At 44.1% G+C, this 21,849-nt stretch overlaps 1 protein-coding gene across 1 annotated transcript in view; it reads left to right on the top strand.

Annotated features, from left to right (window-relative positions):
- The window catches only part of ZFAT (zinc finger and AT-hook domain containing), a 133,377-nt gene that overhangs the window by 95,334 nt on the left and 16,194 nt on the right, over positions 1-21,849 (top strand). The window contains exons 13-15 of the mRNA XM_083360036.1: positions 2,887-3,005; positions 6,491-6,614; positions 8,502-8,632. Of these exons, the coding sequence (XP_083216162.1) occupies positions 2,887-3,005; positions 6,491-6,614; positions 8,502-8,632 (374 nt within the window). The remainder of the gene's footprint in view (positions 1-2,886; positions 3,006-6,490; positions 6,615-8,501; positions 8,633-21,849) is intronic.

Raw genomic sequence — 21,849 nt, 5'->3', positions numbered from 1 at the left:
TCAATGGCAGACTTTCATTTGTTGTTCCTTAATTAAAGTCAGAGTGACAAAGGTGGCTATTTTAATTAACCAAGTGTTATTGTTGCAGTTATTTTAATTTAAAAGAAAGAAGGAAAAGTCTGTCTTCTAATTGAGTTTTTATTAAGAGGGGAATATGGAATGAATATTTTAATTCAGGTTTTTGAAACTGGGAATGGCTTTGTCCTGTATCAAGAGCCATTTGCTTGTGACATATAAAGGCATTTAACAGAGAAGCACATCTAGCTTAAAATAAAATCTGGGAGGTGTCTTGTCTAACAGATTTAAAGACAATAGTAGTGGAGGTCCTAGAAAATCAGAAAAATACAGGAAAAAAATGCAGAATAAGTGTTGGAAGGGACCTTGGAGGTCTTCTAGTCCAACCCCTTTCTCAAGGAGGAGACCCTATACCAGGGGTAGGCAACCTCGGCTCTTTTATGACTCATGGACTTCAACTCCCAGAATTCCTGAGCCGGCTGGCTCAGGAATTCTGGGAGTTGAAGTCCATGAGTCATAAAAGAGCCGAGGTTGCCTACCCCTGCCCTATACTGTACCATTTTAGACAGTGGCTGTCCAGTCTTTGAATCCTTGAAGGCCAATACATTTCAGCAAAGAACCTAATTTTTACTTAATTTTCCTAAATGAATTAGCAAAGAGTACTGCCAGTTCTCGACTTATGACCACTATAGAGCCCAAAATTTCTGTCGCTAAGTGAGACATTTGTTAAGTGAGCTTTGCTCCAACTTACGATCTTTCTTGCCACATTTGTTAAGTGAATCACTGCAGTTGTTAAAGTTAGCAACACGGTTGTTAAGTCAATCTGGCTTCCCCATTGACAGAAGGTTGCAACAGGGGTGACCTGATAGCAGTGTTCCAGTATCTCAGGGGCTGCCACAAAGAAGAGGGAGTCAAGCTATTCTCCAAAACACCAGAAGGCAGGAGAAGAAGCAACAGATGGAAACTAATCAAGGAGAGAAGCAACCTGGAACTAAGGAGAAACTTCCTGACAGTTAGAACAATTAACCAGTGGAACAACCTGCCTCCAGAAGCGGTGAATGCTCCAACACTGGAGGTTTTTAAGAAGAGACTGGACAGCCATTTGTCTGAAATGGTATAGGGTTTCCTGCCTGAGCAGGGGGTTGGACTAGATGACCTCCAAGGTCCCTTCCAACTTACTATTATTATTATTATTACATGACCCCAAGACCTTGCAACCGTCATGAATGTATGAATGAGTGAGTCGGTTGCCAAGCGTCTGAATTTTGTTCACATGACCATGGGGATGCTGCAACGGGTTGTGTGAAAATGGTCGTAAGTCACTTTTTTTTCAGTTCTATTGTAAGTTCGAGCAGTTTGTCACCAAATGCACTATTACAAATCAAGGACTATCTGTAATTCTCAATTGACAAAAAAAAGTAATCACAGGTTTCTCCACTAGCAGAATGGAATGCCTCTCCTACTTGGGAGTGAGGAGAGAGAGGGGGAGGAGAGAGAGAGAGAGAGAGAGAGAGAGGGAGAGAGAGAGAGAGAACAATATAATATAGGAGATAATATATTAAATTAAAATAAAACCATAATAAAATCACCTTAATATGGAACCATAGAATTGCAATGGGATAGATGTTAGAATTCATAATTTAGGTAAGGGCACTGATGTAAGAAAGGTTTGGGATGAAAATAACATTTTTATTAGTGGTTATTAGTGTACAGGTAGTCTTCAGCTTAAATCCCTGATGGAGCCTGCCCATTATGGTTTTATGACTTGATGGTCGTAAAGCAGGTCATCATGTATTGGGGGACAGCATTCTGCTCTGTTGACTTCAAAACTACAACTATGCTGGAAAAGTAACTTTACAACCAATCCTTACACTTACAACCCTCATAGCATCCTCACGGTCATGTGCAATTCGGGCATTTTACAACTGATGGCTCTTCACAACCTTGGCAGTTTCACCATTTGCATAGTTCACAGCCTGGCTTCCAACAAGCCAAGTCGATGGACAAGCCAACATTAAGTCACAAGCCGCAGTCATGTGATGTCTCACTTAACGACCATGAGTGAGTCACATAACGACCACAGTGGGTGTGGGGCCATAAATCTGCTGCAGTCACATGATGCTTTGCTTAATGACCACATTGCTTAGTGACCAAGCAGCCAGTCCCAATTTGGGCTGTTAAGTGAGGACTAGCTATATATAATGCACATATTCGTACAAGTAAGACACATTCATCAGAAATATAGTTGTGCAACCATCAATTTGTAACCGTCTTCCAAAAATCCTTCTACGAAATGGCAAATGACTGTTTAGTACAGGTGGGCCTCATCTTACAGCAGTTCATTTTAGGGAGTGTTCAGAGTTACAACATCACTGAAAAAAGTGACTTACGACTGCTTTTCACACTTACAACTGTTGCAGCGTGATCAAAAGTTGAATGCTTGGCAAGTGATTGCAGCGTGGCGGGATCATGCGATCACCTTTTCTGACCTGACAAGGAAAGGCAATGGAGAAGGCAGATCCACTTAACAACCGTGTTACTAATTTAATAACCACAGCGATTCACTTAACAACTATGGCAAGAAAGGTCGTAAAACGGGTCAAAATTCACTTAACAACGGTCTCACTTAGCATCGTAAGTTTTGGGTGATCGTAGGTCGAGGACTACCTGTATGGAGAAGAGAGAAATACAGAACCTACGAAAAGGTTAGTAGGATGAAACAGATAGGAATCATAAAAAGAAATAAACTTTGCATCCTGGTACATTTACAGTATGTTTCTTTTTTATCATTTAATAACTGTGGCACAGATTCTAATCTCTGATCAGGGTCTAAAACATACACTCTTTGTTTGTTTTTTCCTTCCCTCTCAGGTGGTATTAAGTGCCCTGTGTGCAACTTTGTGTACGGCACAAAATGGGAATTCAACAGACACCTCAAAAACAAACACGGACTTAAAATAATGGAGCAGGATGCGGAAGGCAAGTGGGAGGTAAATGCCAGCTGCAACAGCTGTTCTAAAATATCGCCTTTTCCCTGAAACGTTATGGGGAATGGAGGAAAAATTGGAGCAACGTTGTCCTATAAAATGAAAAGTAAAAAAATTAAATATATATATATCCTGCTTCTATATGTTTTTACGTAGGCAGGGTTATCCAATGCAAATGAATTGTTCAGTGTCATTTATTGCTTTATAATGGAGCCTCATATGAGGCTGAAATTATACATGAGGCATTGGGGGCCATAGCAATCACATGTGGCTAACTTCTTTCACAACTCCCAACATCAGCCCAGGCGTTTCTGTCTCCAAGCTGAAGACCCCCATTTTGAATGACCATGTATCTTCTCATCCCACTTTGTTGGGACATGTTGTGATTCAGGGTCAGCCTGTGGGTTCGGCAGTTGGGTCGGATGACTCAGATGAGGGGGAGGAAGGGGGTGTTGAAGAACTTGCTGATGATGGCTTTGAGGCTCCGCAGAGCCCCCAGCCAGGCCCCTCCCACCTGGTGGAGACCCAGCTGTGTGAGCCTGACAGCGTGGATGAAGATGACCCACAGCTGGCCCTGTTCAAGGACGCCCGACGCAGGAGGCAGTCAAGTAGGAGTAAACAGAGGAAGGCTGTGGGGCTTCTCAGAAGGAGGGAGAGAGAGGCCACGCCCTGAACTCTTTATAAAGGACTTGTGTGGGGAGGGCTGGTTTGCTGAAAGCAACCGCTCAGATAGTGTTTCAAAGCTCCGGTATCTTGGTTCGTGTCTTGTTTGTTTTTGTAATAAATTTGGCAGACGTATTCCAGCCTCTTGCCGTCTGTAAAGGGGTTGCCTTTTCTGCAAGGCCGGTAGCAGGCTGGTACAGAACAGGGACACTCAGTTCAGGTCGCATTTCTATACAGGTAGTCTTCGACTTATGACCGCAACATTTTTCTTGCTAAGCAAGATCGTTGTTAAATGAGCTTTGCCATTTTACAACCGTTCTTGCCCCAGTTGTTAAGGGAATCCCTGCAGTTGTTAAGTTAGTAACACGGGGTGGGGTGGGGTGTGTGAAGTGAACCTGCCTTCCCTGTTGACTTTGCTCGTCAGAAGCGGGTTGAAAAGCGGTCCCATGATCCCAGGACACTGAAACTGTCATACATACATGCCAAGTGTCCAAATTTTGATCACGTGACCATGGGGATGTTGCACCAGATAGCAAGGTTTAAGGCAGGGGTAGCTGGCTCAGGAATTCTGGGAGTTGCAGTCCACAGGTCATAAAGGGGCCTTAGTTGGCCACCCTTGATTTAAGGGAAAGGACTAGGAACATTAGTATTCTTGTTTATTCCTCTTTTTTTAGAATTTTAATGGTGTTTTTTTTTAACCTGTAATCAATATGGGAAGTGTGTGTACATAGATAGGTAGGTAGGTAGGTAGGTAGATAGATAGATAGATAGGTAGATAGATAGATAGATAGATAGATAGATAGATAGATAGATAGATAGATAGATAGATAGATAGATGATAGATAGATACACACACACACACACACACACACACACACACACACACACACACACATATATATACATAAACACACCTTAAAAGGCAGACCATAATACCATAAAATCCTTTAGGTTAGTTCTGCTCCTCTCCAGTTTCTCCTTGGCAGAATGTTCCTTTTAATCCATTACGTTCTATTCAATATATTCACCCACAGAAGTTCCACTCTTAGTGGGAGTTGACCCAAATGCAGAACATTATTTTTTTTACTTGTGTCGGTTAGGTGAATTGCTGAATCTCAGTGTCAGCACTGTACAAATGCATTTATGGGAAGTTTCTTGTTTAGACCCTCTAAAGTTAGACTTCCAAGCTTTATTTCAATAGCTATTATACTGGGGATGAAGATAGAATGGAAGTAAGAAATGCATTTATATCCAAATTCAGTTCACAAATTAATGTGTCTACCGCTAGTCCTCCACTTACAAATATTCATTTAACAAGCGTTTAAGTTACAACGGCACTGAAAAAGTGCTTACATTTATAACCGGTCTTTGCACTTTGTCACAACATTCCCACAGTCACAGAATCCAAATTTGGTCACTTGGCCATGTGCGTGTATTTATAACAGTCACAGTGTGCCAGGATCACGTGATCACCCTCTACAACCTTTTGACAAGTAAAGTCAATGGAGAAGGGGGATTCACTTTACGACCATGCCATTCACTTAACAACCATCTGGCTTCTGACAAGTAAAGTCAGTGGGGGGGAGCTGGATTCGCTTAACAACTGTGTCATCCGCTTAACAATTGTAGTGATTCACTTAATAACCATGGCAAAAAAGTCACAAAGTCAGGCACAACAGACTTACTTAGTGATGGAAATTCTGGTCCCAATTTGGTCGTACGTCGAGGACTACCTACGTAGTAAAATATAAAATTGGAGGCTCGATCGCAAAACAGCTGAATCTTGGATTCTTAAAAAGGCCTTGGGAATGTGTTAAAATTAATTAGTACAATAAAATTAGGGCGGCACGGTGGCTCGGCAGTTGACACACTGGGCTTGTCGCCTGAAGAGCTGACAGCCCGGTTTCACAACCCGAGCGCCACGCAATGGATGGGGTGAGCTTCCGTCCTCGCCCAGCTCCGCCAACCTAGAATTTCAAAAGGACGTAAACGCAAGTAGATTAATAGGTACCACTTCAGTGCCCCACGATGTCATGCTGGCCACATAATCTCAGAAACGTCTTCGGACAGTAGATGGCCTTGAAAAGGAGATGAGCATCGCCCTTATAGTCGGTCACGAGAAGCAGAATAAAATCCACAGGGGTCTCCTTTACCTTTTTTACAATAAAGTTATGCAGTGCAATCTTCTTATACATACTTATTTAGAGATAACCCCCTTGCGTTCGATGGAGATTATTAACGGGGGTTATAAGACTGCGGTCTCGTTTTTCTCCTTGAAAAAAACGATGGGGGAAAATGACTGTGAAGATAAGTAGAAATCTTAATGACTCGTGTTAAACTTAAAAACTAGAACCTGAACCTCAGCTGTTGGTGTTTTTCAGGCAAAGTCTGGATTGAAAGCAATGCGATAAGTTGCAGCTTTCTTCTAATCAAAAGGATTCCTTTCACGCCTATAATCCTACTGATTTTTTTTATGCGCATATCCTTATGCACCAACTAGTAAAATTAATGAGGTTGATAACGATGAGAGATAGGATTGGTTTGATAAGAATCTCCCCGTTGTGCAACTGGCTTGTATTTGACCTTGACAAGTCATTTCCAGATTACTTTTCTGGTAAAAAAAAATGTTCTTTTGTTGCTGAATCTTTGCCTCCTTCAGACATCAAAAGATTCTAACTTGTTTCATTGTCGAGAGCCATTTTGTGATGCCATTCTGTTCAAAAAAATATACTTAAGCTTGAACCGCAGGTAAGTGTTTTGGCAGTTCTGTAATATACTGGTGCCTCTTAACTTCATTTCTTCTCCAACGGCCTTCTGTTTTGCAGCAAGCTACAGAAATTTCTGAAGAATCCTCTACGCAATATCTTCATATCACCGAAGCTGGAGATCTGCAAGGCACTGAGGCTGCTGTTGCCGCTCTGCAGGACCTGAGATATACCTCAGAGAATGGTAAAATGTTCTTAGTAAGACCAAATGAATACTTTGAAAAAAATGGTGTTTAATTGATGTTTCAGCCAGCTGGATCTAGTGCAGGGGTAGGCAACCTTGGCTCTTTTATGACTTGTGGACTTCAACTCCCAGAATTCCCAAGCCAGCATGACTCAGCTTTGAAACCTCTCCCTTTCCCTTCAGCATGGCTGGCTCAGGAATTCTGGGAGCTGAAGTCCACGAGTCATAAAAGAACCAAGGTTGCCTACCCCTGGTCTAGTGGTTAAGGCACCAGGCTAGAAACCAGGAAACTCTTGAGTTCTAGTCTTGCATTAGGCACAAAAACCCAATGGGTGACTTTGGCCCAATTGCCAGGAGACAGTGAATTCTAGTCCTGCCTTAGTCATGGAAGCTGGCTGGGTGACTTTGGGCCAATCACCAGGAGACAGTGAGTTCTAGTCCTGCCTTCTCATGAAAGCTGGCTGGGTGACTTTGGGCCAATCACTAGGAGATGGTAATTTCTAGTCCTGCCTTAGGCATGGAAGCTGGCTGGGTGACTTTGGGCCAATCACTAGGAGATGGTGAGTTCTAGTCCTGCCTTCGCATGAAAGCCGGCTGGGTGACTTTGGGTCAATCACTAGGAGACGGTGATTTCTAGTCCTGCCATAAGGCATGGAAGCTGGCTGGGTGACTTTGGGCCAATGACTAGAAGATGGTGAGTTCTAGTCCTGCCTTTGCATGAAAGCCAGCTGGGTGACTTTGGGGCAAACTGTCAGTTAACACATTTAAAAGATAAGAAGAAAAGACAGCATCAGCATTCAACTAATATTAAAAATGAAATAACTTGAAGAGGAAATTTGCACCAGATGCTGCGGGAAAATTGGAATAAAATGCAATAAAGCTCCCATGAAGGAGAAGGCAAGCATGAAAGGAGGGTGGTGAGACGTTTGAATCAGAAGACGGGAGGGATTTTTGGCATTACAGGTAGTCCTTGACTTATTACCATAATTGAGACCAGAGCTTCCCTTGCTAGGCAAGGTGGTTCTTAAGTGAATCACGCCCAGTTATACAGCTGTTTTTGTCACGGTTGTCAAGCAAATCACTGCAGTTCTTGAGCGGTCGCTAAACGAATCCATCTTCCCCCATTGACCATGCTTGTTGGAAGCTGGCTGGGAAGTTCGCAGTGGCGTTCACATGTGCCCAGCATACTGCAACCTTTGTAAATTCATGCTGGTTTCCCAACACCTGAAAATTTGATCATGTGGCTATGGGGATGTGAGAATCGTAAGTGCGAGGATCAGTTGGAAGTCCCAATAATAATAATAAATAATAATAATAATAATAATAATAATAATAATAATAATAATAATAATAATAATAATAATAATGTTGGAAGGGACCTTGCAGGTCATCTAGTCCAACCCCCTGCTCAGGCAGGAAACCCTATACCATTTCAGGCAAATGGCTGTCCAGTCTCTTCTTAAAAACTTCCAGTGTTGGAGCATTCACCACTTCTGGAGGCAGGTTGTTCCACTGGTTAATTGTTCTAACTGTTAGAAGGTTTCTCCTTAGTTCTAGGTTGCTTCTCTCCTTGACTAGTTTCCATCCGTTGCTTCTTGTCCTGCCTTCAGGTGCTCTGGAGAATAGCTTGACTCCCTCTTCTTTGTGGCAGCCCCTGAGATATTGGAACACTGCTATCATGTCACCCCTCACCCTTCTCTCACCCTTCTTCAATGCCATTGTAACTCGCTAAACAAAACGCTTGTAGATTGAGGACTACCTTTAGTGTGTAGAGTGGTTTCATAGAGGATGCAGTGCGGCAAGGCGAGTAAGGGGAAATGGTGGTCACAGTACCACCATGTTTGCATCATCCTCACCATGCTAATCTTAATGCTTCTCCCCCATAAGGAGGAAGACTTGATGCCACAGCTGTCAACATCCTTCAGCAAATCATTGAGCTGGGATCAGAGCCCCATGACGGTGCTGCTCTAGCTTCTGTGGTTGCCATGGCCCCAGGAACCGTCACTGTGGTGAAACAGGTAACTTTTCATTCCCAGCTAAACTAACACTCCCTCTCCCTCCCTCCCTCTCCCTCTCTCTCTCTCTTTTCTTTATTCTATGAAATTCCAACCCTTTTCCATCCCTTAATCTATTTTGGCGCTGTTTTTGCTTCCTTCTCCCCCCCTCCACCATCAAAGTGATAGTTGATTTCCAGCTGCTGTGAGAATTGCCTCTCCTCCTCTCTCAGCTGCTGTCCTTACCAGCCTTCTCTGTGTGATTCCTCTCTTTGTGTAAATCTTTCTTCTTCCCTTCAATCGGACCGGCTACGTGAGCCTTACTGAATTCTTCAAATGCAGCCACTAAGGAAGATGAATAAATCAATATATACATACATGCATACAGCACTGCTCTTTGAATCAACCTAGTAATAAGTATCGGTAGCCCTAGACAGTTAGAACAATTAACCAGTGGAACAACCTGCCTCCAGAAGCGGTGAAGTTTTTAAGAAGAGACTGGACAGCCTTTTGTATGAAATGGTATAGAGTTTCCTGCCTGAGCAGGGGGTTGGACTAGATGACCTCCAAGGTCCCTTCCAACTACTACTACTACTACTACTACTACTAATTATTATTATTATTATTATTATTATTATTATTATTATTATTATTATTGTTGTTGTTGTTGTTGTTGTTTTGTTGTTGTTTTGTTGTTGTTGTTGTTGTTATTATTATTATTATTATTATTATTATTATTATTATTATTATTATTATTATTATTATTATTATTATACCAGGGGAAGGCAACCTTGGCTCTTTTACGACTCGTGGACTTCAACTCCCAGAATTCCTGAGCCAGCAGTTGTAAAGGGAGAGGATTCCAAGCTGAGCCATGCTGGCTCAGGAATTCTAGGAGTTGGAAGTCCACGAGTCGTAAAAGAGCCGATGTTGCCTACCCCTGCCCTAGACTTACAGCAGTTCATTTAGTGATGGTTCAAAGTTACAGCAGCGCTAAAAAAAAAAGTGACACAATCGTTTTTCACACTTACAACCATTGCACCATCCCCGTGGTCAGGTGATCGAAATTGAGACGCTTGGCGACTGGCTCATATTTATAACGGATGCGGTGTCCTGCGTGGTCCTGTGATCCCCTTTTGCAACCTTTTGACAAGCAAAGTCACTGAGGAAGCCAGATTCCCTTAACAAACATGTTACCGACTTAACAACTGCAGAGACTCATTTAACAGCTGTCTCCCTTAGCAACAGCAATCTGGGCCTTAATTGTAGTCAGTACAGGACTAGCTGTATTGCTGAAAAAGATCTGGATCCCACAGCAGTTGCACATCAGGCTTCATGAGGAAGCCCATCTCCAATTAATTGAAGGCATCATGGTTGAAGAAGACCTACCTGACCTGTTCAAACTGCAGAAGTAGTCCTCAACTTCCAACCAATCATGCAGTGACCTTTTGAAATTACCACCAACCCCAAAAATGGGGAATGACAATGTGGATCTGAAGTTCCGACGGTTCCCCCGCAACCATGTTTTACTTAATTTCCGTTAATTCACTTACTTAATGTTTTTTTGGCAAAATTGTGCCATAGCATATGATGGATTTGCTAACCATCACGGTGTTGGTTTTACGACTGCTACATTTACTTTACACCATGTTCGTTTAATGACCCCCCACACACACACACAAAAAAAGGTCATAAAATCGGGTTGATCGCCAAATAACAACCGTTGCAACATAACAGCCATTAATGGGCAGGCTCTGTGATGGTTGTACTTCGAGGAGTACCTGCATCATCAGAAAGTGGGCCTTTCACATAAATGTTAAAAGGTTTTTCCCCATCCCCTGAAGGCAGGACAAGAAGCAACGGATGGAAACTAATCAAGGAGAGAAGCAACCTAGGACTAAGGAGGAATTTCCTGACAGAGCTATTAACCAGTGGAACAGCTTGTGGATGCTCCAGCACTGGAGGTTTTTAAGAAGAGACTGGACTTTTATTGTCTGAAATGGCATAGGATTTGCTGCCTGAGCAAGGGGGATAGACTAGAAGACCTCCAAGGTCCCTTCCAACTCTGTTATTCTGTTACACTTTTGTGTTTCTTGCTTGCAGAGAAGTAAAAAGAAAAGCTTTCATCATATTAAAAAAAACAGATTATAGTTTCCACATAAACTACACTTTTGAATAATGTACGTATCTGTAGATCCCACAAGCCTGTGGCAATACTGTAAGCGGACCATTCTATATAAAACACTGGTGTTACTTTGGGTTAAACCATTTGGAAAAAAAGCCCCTTCAATTAATTGTCGAATCGCTTCCTCTGCTTTTTTGACTTCAAACCATATATTGGTCTATGTCAGGGGTAGGCAACCTTGGCTCTTTTATGACTCGTGGACTTCAACTCCCAGAATTCCTGAGCCAGCCATGCTGAGGGGAAAGGGAGAGGTTTCCAAGCTGAGCCATGCTGGCCCAGGAATTCTGGGAGTTGAAGTCCACGAGTCGCAAAAGAGCCAAGCTTGCCTACCCCTGGTCTATGTTATGCTTATGCATTTTAAAGATTTATTTTAATATCAGTTAAAAGGATAAATTATGTGGTGGGTTTATAAGTGGACTGTCTAGGAGTCAAGTGTACATCAAGCTCACAGGCAAAGCAGCTTATATGGACATGAAGCTTGATCAAGCCTCCTGTCGTAACCACTATTTTGGGGTACGATGGGTTTAAGTCAGTGCTAGGGAAGAAACCTCTTTTGTAGGGTCCTCAGTGGTCTCTGAGCAAACCCCATTTCCTTTTAGCACTGATGATGTGACCTAGTCAGGTAATGAAATATCTGCAAGAAAACCACCAGGCTTGGAGAATACCAAGGACCCCCGCAGTTCAACCCTGAGCTACAAATATTCTCTTCTGTCATTTGGTAGTGTTTGCAATGGCTGATACTCCTGTTGTAGCTGCCCCCACAAGCTGTTGGAGACGTTCTCCCCCCCCCCCCCCCGAAGAATGCTTGTGACATGGAGCAGAGAAGGCTGGCCTGCGTCCCGCTTTCGCCGAGTGACGATGACAAATGCTTCCAGGCTGATCAAAACACCTTTGTAGCCTTGGACTGCCACCTTGGCCCTCTTCTGTTTTTGTTGATTATCTTGCTGAGTTTCTCGGCTGTCTGCCGAAAGAAGCGATGAGTCCAGGAATTGAGCTGGCAAGCCGCGAGCACCAAATTACCTCACATGAAGGACTTGAACAATTCCTTAGCTAGCCTTGCAGAAACTCAATTAAGTCGAGCTAAATAAATGCCTAGGCTCTTCTCTGGGTTCAGAAGCTGCTTCATAATGTTGCTAAAAAAGAAAGGTGCCTTCTCCGTAGCTAGCCCAACCCCCCCGGCACTGGGCTAGGATGGCAGAAATGGATGTGGAGCAATTATTTTTACGAATAATTCACATGACAGAGAACAATAGAGTTGGAAGGGACCTTGGAGGTGTTCTAGTCCAACCCCCCTGCTCAAGCAGGAGGCTTTATACTAGGGGTCTTCAAATTTGGCCCTTTTGTGACTTGTGGACTTCAGCTCCCAGAATTCCTCAGCCAGGCACGCTGGCTGAGGAATTCTGGGAGTTGAAGTCCACAAGTCATAAAAGGGCCAAGTTGGAAGACCCTTGCCTCATACCCTTTCAGACAAAGAATCTCTTTTCGAAAGCCTCCAGTGATGGAGCACCCACAACTTCTGAAAGCAAGCTATTCCATTGGATTGCTCTTAATATCTAACACACTTTCCTCCTCCTGTCTCCCCACAACAACAACCCTGTGAGGCAGGTTGGGCTGAGAGAAAGTGACCGACCCAAAGGCATCCTGGCAGCTTTTATGACTCGAACTCCGAGTCTTCTGGTGATTCGCCCAAGGCATCTAGCTGGCTTTCGTGGCTACGGCAGGACTTGAACTCATGGTCTTTTGCTTTGTAGCCTGCTCCTTGCATGATGGGTGATAAGATAGTTTTCTTGTTGTGGTCTTGGATTTGCTGTGCTTTTTTTTTCTTTTCTTTTCAACCTCCTACCGTCTTTATCAGTGATTATTAAGAAGAAAAAGACATTTCCTTGAATAATAAATAAATAAGGCCATGTAAATACATTTAACAAGTAAATAAATAAATAACACCATCTGAGGGGGGGGGGAACCACGAGGAGAATGGATGCTTTTTCAATCTCTACTCATCCATTCTCCCCATGTTTTTCCCCCCTCAGATGCTGTTATTTATTTATTTGTTATATGATTTTAAAGTCAGTCGGTTGTTGTTCATTTTGGTGAGGGGGGTGGGTGGGATATTGTGGCATTCTCTGAGCCCGGTGACTTTCAGCTGTTGAAAGAGTGAAAAGAACTGGAGGTTCTTTTAATGCATTGGTGTCAAGGAGTCTCTTTATCTCCACTTTTGTCATCTAAAAAAACCCCTCTAAGCAAAAAGGGAGGTTAGATCTGAGTGGGCAGAAAGAGAGGGACAGATTTCAATCCCCCTCCCACAGTGCTCTTGAAGGAGATAATTGTCTCCCATTTATCTCTCAGTCCTAATTACTCACCTAATTACAAAACTCATCTTGAAATACCTTCTGCCAGGAGTTTTTGAAAGAGGGCCAGGCTTTCCTTCTTTCCAGAATTTTTTATCAGTAAAGTAAGTGTGTGTGTGTGTGTGTGTGTGTTTCTGCATCTATCTGTGTAGACATGTGCACGTGTGATATTACTCACAACCCATTCTTTCACCCGTATTGGGTCCTTACAGTTACAACTAGTTGTTTAGCAATCTTTCAAAGTTACAATGCCTCCCCCCCCCCAAAAAAATGCTACTTACAACCCAGTTCCAAAATTATGACATTCCTCCCCCCCCCCGGTGCCTGAGTTAAGTGACTGCATTTTGAGCACTGGACAATTGGCCCACGTATACCACCGTTTGCAGCACCCCACGATAATATAACCGTGATTTATGGCAACTTTTGCCAGAAATTGGCATTTACTTCTGATTTTCAGCCAAGATCGCCCTACATCAAAGAATGGAACTGTGGGGGTTCGCTTAATGACTATACTGTTCACTTTCTGACTGCTGCCTTCACTTGCTGCATAAAATATGATCCGGTCATATGGTAGCCTACTTTATGACCACCATCACTTATAATCATAATTCCAGGCTCAGTTATGGTCATACCTCAAGGATTATCTGTATTCTTTTCTTAAAATCCTCATGTCTGGTATACCTATGTGCTTGCTTTTTTTTTTTTTTACAGAAACCATTTTACTTCCCTCTGCGGTGTGGATTTTCTGTCCCTGATTTTTTTTTAAAAAAAAAATTGCATCAGTGAGGTGCCATCGAACGGGCAAAGTTTTAAAAATTCTGCTGAGCCAAAAAATGTAGAAGGCATAGTTCCATAATTGTTAGAATGCGTAGTAGGTAGTCCTCAACGTACGATCGCAATTGATCCCAACATTTCCGTTGCTAAGCGAGACAGTTGTTAACTGTTTTTTGCCCCCTTTTACAACCTGTCTTGCCACAGTTGTTAAGTGAATCACTGCAGTTGTTAAGTGAACCTGGCTTCCTTATGGACTTGGCTCGTCAGAAGGTCGCAAAATGGGGTCACGTGACCCTGGGGACACTGCAGCCGTCATAAATATGAGACACTTGCCAAGTTTTGATCAGTGACCACAAAAATGCTGCAATGGTCACAGATCACTTTTTTATAGTGTTGTTGTAACTTTAAACTGTCACTAAACAAGTTTTTAAGTCGAGGACTACCTGTGGCTGAAAAAGAGAAAAGTGGAAGTATCACTAAGTAGTGCATAACAAAGGGACGCGGTGGCTTAGTGGGTTAGGACGCTGAGCTTGTCGATCAGAAGGTCGGCAGTTTGGCGGGTCGAATCCCGAGTGCTGCGTAACAGAGTGAGCGCCTGTTACTCGTCCCAGCTTCTGCCCACCTAGCAGTTCGAAAGCACGTAAAAATGCAAGTAGAAAAATAGGGATCACTACGGTGGGAAGTTAACAGCGTTCCGTGCACCTTTGGCGTCTAGTCATGCCGGCCACATGACCACGGAGACGTCCTCGGACAAGCGCTGGCTCCTCGGCTTTGAAACAGAGATGAGCACCGGTCCCTAGAGTTGGAAACGACTAGCACACATGTGCGGGGGAACCTTTACCTTTACCTTACCTCACTCAGCCTTCCATCCATAGGTAAAATGAGGACCCAGATTGTTGGGGGCAATTAAGCTGACTTTGTAATAATGCCGCTTGGGGGGTGTATGAAAGCCCTAATAAGCAGGCATATACATAGAATGAAGGCTACTGCTAAGCTTGTAAGCCGCCCTGAGTCTTCGGAGAAGGGCGGGATATAAATGGAATTAAAATAAAAATAAATAAAAATAAAATAACAACTGTTTGATTGCCTACTATTTATCCAAGTGGGTTTCTTATGTAAATGCAAGCAAGGACGTCAATCAGAATAGAACTGGAAGGGACCTTGGAGGTCTTCTAGTCCAACCCCATGCTCAAGCAGGAGGCCCTTTACAATTTCAGACATCCAGTCTCTTCTTAAGAACCTCCAGCGTTGAAGAATTTTTAAAAAAAGAATTAAAATGAAAGGGCATCTCCATGTGATTTGACAGCTGCTATGAACCTGTTTTCTTTTCTTGTCAGAGAGAGATAAAATTAAAATTTTGGATAGGTGGCATTTGAGAGTTTCAGTTCAACAGGAGCCCCTTGGAAGGAGTCTAAACACTGATCCGATGTGACTTGAACATACCCTGAGAAACACAGCAATTTGTCATGGTAAAAGGTGCGGACTGTTGTCCACCGGAGACACAGAGCTGAGGTGTCAACAGCAGTCAGCCGAATGACAAAACTAGTAGAAACATATGGATAAGAGCAGCTAGGCAAGCTGCTAAATTTGTTTATTGACCATTTTCATTTCAGGAGAATATCAAATTGAATAAGCATTCAGCTCGGGTGCCTTTAGTCCCCAATGAGATTTCAGTTTCCGCTCACCTTTACATCAGCCACCTTCCTATTCATCTTTGTTGCCGTGTTATTTATTTGCATGTCTCCGCGGCATTTAAAATTATGCAGGGCTTTCGACTAAAAAGAAAAAAAACATGCCCGTTTGAGCATCCATTCAGGCTATATTATCCTTGGCTTGCCTGCGCCTAATAGCACTCTCTATCCCAAGCAATCCGATTTGTTGCCACGGCAATTGTACGTGCTGCCGAGCGCCATTTGCAGGATATAGTGCTGGTCCGTTCCGTGATGTTGTGACATTAAGCAACGTCTGGCTGCCATAGAACAACAGGGTTGACACTTCACCGCCCGTGAGTTATCTGTTTGTACCAAGGCAGGGATGGGTGAGATGGTACAATTCTCTGATTTGAGTAGCCCACCTGTTAACTGTTGGGTTACCTGTTTAGGTTCTGTGCTATAAATGATTACAAATGATGTGGCTTGCAAATTCTAAATCGTTTAAGCCGGTTGTGTTTACGGATGATGGAAAGTAATCAAAGAGACAGAATCAAACTAGAACTAAGGAGGAACTTCCTAACACCTTGCCTCCAGAGCTTGTGGGTGTTCCATCTCTGGAGGTTTTTAAAGAAGAGACTGGATAGCCACTGGCAGAATGGTAGGCGGTCTCCTCTAGACTAGAACAGCGGCCCCCAAGGTTTTGAGCACCAGGGACCGGTTCCTTGAAGAGAGGTGTTTCTGTGGGCATGGTTTCATGCCGTGGTGGCGAACCTATGGCACGGGTGCCAAAGGTGGCACGCCGAGCCCTCTCTGTGGGCACGCGTGCCATCGCCCCAGTCCTAGGCCTTCAGCTGGCCTTCAGTTTTATAAAACCTTTTCGCTTTAGGCCTCCGCCGCCGTGTGCAAAAAAAAAAAAAAGGTTCAATCAATCAATTTCAACTTTTCGCACGAAAAAAAAACCTCGCAAAGTTGGAATTGATTGATTGAACTTTTGAGTCCCACCAAGTTAGCACCACAACCACGCCCACCCAATGGGCCATGCCCACCCGGCACCCGACGATACATAAGTGGGTTTTGGGTTGCAGTTTGGGCACTCGGTCTCTAAAAGGTTCGCCATCACTCTTTTCATGTGTTGCCTGCATCCCCCAGATGGGGTTTCGCTTGTTTGCATGAACCGGTTTCTAGCGTGCTGCGGACCAGAGCTAGTCCATGCACATGGGGTTGGGGACCCCTGGACTAAAAGACCTCCAAGGTCTCTTCCAACTCTGCTATTCTGAGTGAGCAACTGGCAGGCTCCTTGCTTATTAGATCTTTTTCTCCTTCACTCCCCATTTCTTCGTTAAGCATGACCTGTCAAGAAGAATGTGTTCAGCCGGACACCTTTAGATTATTTGGTACAGACATGCTGAAATGACTACATATGCCTTCCGTGGGTGATTAGAAAGAGTACAGTTAATCCTTGTCTTAAAGTAAAGGTAAAGGTCCCCCCACACATGTGTGCTAATCGTTTCCAACTCTAGGGGCTGGTGCTCATCTCCGTTTCAAAGCCAGCGCTTGTCCGAGGACGTCTCCATGGTCATGTGGCCGGCATGACTAGACACCAAAGGTGCACAGAACGCTATTACCTTCCCACCGTAGTGGTCACTATTTTTCTACTTGCATTTTTACATGCTTTCGAACTGCTAGGTTGGCAGAAGCTGGGACGAGTAACAGGCGCTCACTCTGTTACGCGGCACTCGGGATTTGACCCGCCAAATTGCCGACCTTCTGATCGACAAGCTCAGCGTCCTAACCCACTGAGCCACCGCGTCCCCTATCCTTGTCTTACAACCATTCATTTAGTGACTGATGTTACAAGGGCACTGGAAAAAATGAATTATGATCATTTTTCACACTTGCAACTGTTACAGCATCCCTGTGGTCACACGAACAAAATTCAGCTGCTTGGCAACTGGTTCCTATTTATGACGGTTATAGAGTCCCAGACTGATGTGATTGTCTTTTGCGACCTTCTGACAAGCAAAATCAATGGGGAAGCCAGAATTGCTTAACATCTGTGTTACTGACTTGAACAGCTGCAGCGATTCGCTTAACGTCAGTGGCAAGAAAGGTGGTAAAATGGGACGAACCTCATCCAACAACTCTTAATTGCTAAGCAAGGGAAATTTGGGGCTCAGCTGTGGTCCTAAATCAAATTACCCGTGTTGATAACAAAACGTTGCGCTTCCTTTGGCAGAGCACTAGGTTTTTCCGAAAGAATCATTTGATTCATTCTCACCCAACATTTGCCAACGTTTTATTTCTGTCTTTTAGCTTTTGTAAGCCACCAGGAGTTACCCTGCGGTAAGATGGCAGCCAGTACTTTTTACAAATAAGCCAGTAAATAAAACATTCATGGTTGGATGTTGTGTTCTGAATCAGCTTCTAAGGAGCAGCTTTTGTGCCCCTGCTAAGACCACCCAAAAATTCATAGGTAACCTCTTGTCTGTAACATGGAATTCTTCAACTAGATAAAGCTTTATCTTGATCCAATAAGGCATTTATGGTACACAGTTATGGCAGCCCAAGTCAAGCATCACATAACTACAGGTAGCCCTTGAGTTACGACTGTATCGGGGGGGGCGCTGCCCATTGTGGTCATAAGTTATAACCATCATAAAAGGGGTTGGTTTTACAGCCATTTTTGTGGAGATCATTAAATGAATTCAGTAGTCATAAAACAAATACCACAGTTGTTAAGGGAACCCGTTGTTTGCTATGACAGTCGTAAAATGCAGACCTGCGATTGAGGAATGCTGCAAACAGCCATGTCGTGTTGCCAAACACTAAAAATGTGGTCATGTCACCATGGGGGGTGGGGGGCAACCATCAGAACTTTAAATCTGGATCATAAGTCTCCCTTTTCACGTACATCGTAAGTTTGAATGGTTGCTAAGCGGCCGGTCGTAAGTCAAGGGCTACCTGTATAGGAATAATATCATTATTATTAACTTGTCATTAAACTGCCTGAAACATCACAACCATAGATGCAACTATTGAGTGTAACCTGGCATTCAAGATCACGCAAAGTATTAGTACCGCTTGACAAAACCCTACTAAGACCACACCTGGAACACTGCAACCAATTTTGGTCACCCTACTACAAAAAAAAAGATGTTGAGACCTTGGAAAAAGTTCAGAGAAGAGCAACTAAGATGATCCAAGGCCTGGAGATTAAAACATACAAAGAACGGCTGCAGGACCTGGGTTTGGCTAGTCTAAAGAAAAGAAGAAACAGGGGTGACATGATAGCAGTCTTCCAGTATTTGAGGGGCTGCCACAAAGAAGAAGGGGTTAGCCTATTCTCCAAAGCACCTGAAGGCAGGACAAGAAACAATGTTTGGAAACTGACCAAAGAGAGAAGCAACTTGAAATTAAGGCGAAACTTCCTAACAGTGAGAACAATCAACCAATGGAACAGCTTGGCTTCAGAAATTGTGGGTGCTCCATCACTGGAGGTTTTTAAGAAGAGACTGGACATCCACTTGTCTAAAACGGTATAGGTTCTCCTGCTCGAGCAAAGGGCTGGACTAGAAGACCTCCAAGGTCCCTTCCAGTGCTATTCCATTCTATCTTCAGCAAAAAGAGCCTTGGTGGAGCAGTGGGCTAATGCCTCCTTAAGTAACACAAGCTGCCTGCAATTAGTGCAGGTTCGCATCCCACCAGGCTCAAGGTTGACTCAGCCTTCCATCCTTCCGAGGTAGGTAAAATGAGGACCCAGATTGTTGGGGGCAATAAGCTGACTTTGTAATAATGCCGCTTGGGTGTGTGTGTGTGAAAGCCCTAATAAGCAGGCATATACGTAGAATGAAGGCTACTGCTAAGCTTGTAAGCCGCCCTGAGTCTTCGGAGAAGGGCGGGATATAAATGGAATTAAAATAAAAAAATAAAAATAAAAAAGACTCGGTGAGAAGGCAGAATTTCAGGGTCCAGCAAAATGGCATCATTTGCCAGAAGAGACCCAGAGCATGTCCTCTCTGCAAGATTTGGTGGAGAAACAAGCAGAAACAATAGGAGAAAGGCAGTCTCGTAAGCATCCTCACTCTGTGCCGTGGAGAACTTTATAGTTGGTGACCAGCACTTTGTATTGTACCTGAAGCCTACTGGGCCCATTGCAGCTGACAGAGCAATTTACATGGGTGTAACAAGGAACAGGGCTTTTCAACCTTTTCACCCATTGTACCACTTTTAGGATATGGCAACATCCGAGGACCACCAGTCGCCTAGCAAGGGGTCAAAAACTTGATGACCAAAAAAAAAAGAGGGAAAAAAGTGATGAAGTACAGGTAGTCCTCGACTTACAACAGTTCGCTTAGGGACTGTTCAAAGTTAGAATGGCACTGAAAAAAGTGCCCCCAAGCCACAGCTGAGCAAGACACCTGCCTGCCCGACCGGCAGCACTCTTCCTCCTGTCCGAGATTTTCATTGTTGTGAGCATTTCTGTTGAGGATTGGCAGCGGGGGTGGGGTGGGGAGTGTTTGGTTTTTATTGCCCCCCCCCCCTCTGCTGGGTGGTTGCAGCAGGTTTTGATCACTTCACATGACCCTGGGACACTGTGACCATCATAAATATGAATCAGTTGCCAGGCATCTGAATGTAAATCACTAGACCCTGGAGATGCAGCTGATCGGCGCTTCTTCTGGGCTCAGCAGATGTGCCAGAATCAGTGCCGAGCTCCAGCTGGAGCCTGGCGCTGATCCTGGCGCTTCCGCTGAGCCCCGACAGCCCCGCAGCTGCAGCCGTCTCTCGCTCAGGCTTGTGCGGTGCTGCCACCGGTTCAGCTCATTCCCCTCTCCCGCTACCACTTTTCTAGGATGGTCGCGTACCACCTGCCAGGTGCCAATTGTACCACTGGTTGAAAAGCCCTGACAAGTAACACCAAAAATTGTATTCTGGTCCAGCTTCCAAGTGCCTCAAAGTTGCTTTTCTCAAAAGGCAATGTGGGTTTTGTTTTTTGTTTTCCTTTGAGGAGGAAAAAGTTTTGCTTCTCATCCCAAAAGCTTCATCTTCAGCAAAAAAAAAAAAAAAGACTCAGTGATCCTCTCTCGAGAAGCCAGTGGATCTGAAATCTTTTCCAGCGAGCACCGAACTAGGCTTCAGAGCTGGAACAAACTATTCTGGGAATGACTCATTAGGGAGTCTGCATTATTCAATTAACACAATTAGAGCTGAGTGGCTTAGACTTCTTTGCTCACTCATCTCATTTCTCCTTTGCCAACCAACTTACTTATTTCTTATCAGAGGCAGCCTATACAGACGCATTCCACTTTCCCTGCTCTCCTGCAACACATTCAGATAGTTGTGATGTTAGTCGAGAGATGGGGAGAAATTAAACTGAGTTTCCACCCCCCCCCCCCGTGTTTGCCAAATTAGAAATTCTAAACTAACAAACACGTGAACCGAACCGCAGCTGGCCCTCCAAATTTGCATCTCTCTGGATATTAAGAAATGCATTTCTCCGAGCCAGAAGTTTCCAAATTCAGATCCTTTGCTTATAGCTATATTTATTTCTTCATTCCTGCTTATGGGTAGAGATGCACTGGCTTTAATAGCTTCAAACTGATTGTCTGGTTGAGAATCCCCAGCACCAAATGAATGCCACCTTCAACGATCTTTGGTTTTTTGGTCTTTGTTCTGTACCAGCCTGCTACCGGCCCTGCAGCAAAAGCAGGGACAACCCTTTTTACAAACGGCAAGAGGCTGGAATAAAGCCTGCCAAATTTATTAACATAAAACAGAGCAAGACAAGACACCAACCATGAAACAGGAGCTATGAAACAGGAACTCCAAGCGGTTGCCTTCAGCAAACCAGCCCTACCACACATTCCCCTTAAATACAGTTCAGGGCGTGGCCTCTCTCTGCCTCCTTCCGAGGTGCCCCATTGCCTTCCTCTGTTTACTCCTGACTGACTGCCTCCTGCGTCGGGCGTCCTTGAACAGGGCCAGCTGTGGGTCATCTTCATCCACGCTGTCAGGCTCACACAGCTGGGTCTCCGTCGTGACCAGGTGGGAGGGGCCTGGCTGAGGGCTCTGCGGAGCCTCAAGGCCATCATCAGCAAGCTCTTCAACACCCCTTCCTCCTCCTCTGAGTCGTCCGACCCAACTGCCGAACCCACAGGCTGACCCTGAATCACAACAGTCTTGGCTCCCCTCCTTTGGAACAGAGAAGTCCTAGATATTGAGCCATTCCTTGCTTACTAGATTTCTGGAGAACAGTAAAAACATAGCTTTTCAAAGCAGACA

This window comes from Vipera ursinii (assembly GCF_947247035.1).
Source record: "Vipera ursinii genome assembly, chromosome: 3".
Lineage (NCBI taxonomy): Eukaryota > Metazoa > Chordata > Lepidosauria > Squamata > Viperidae > Vipera > Vipera ursinii.
The sequence above is the reverse complement of the archived record's forward strand: the minus strand, read 5'-3'. Positions and strand labels throughout refer to the sequence as shown.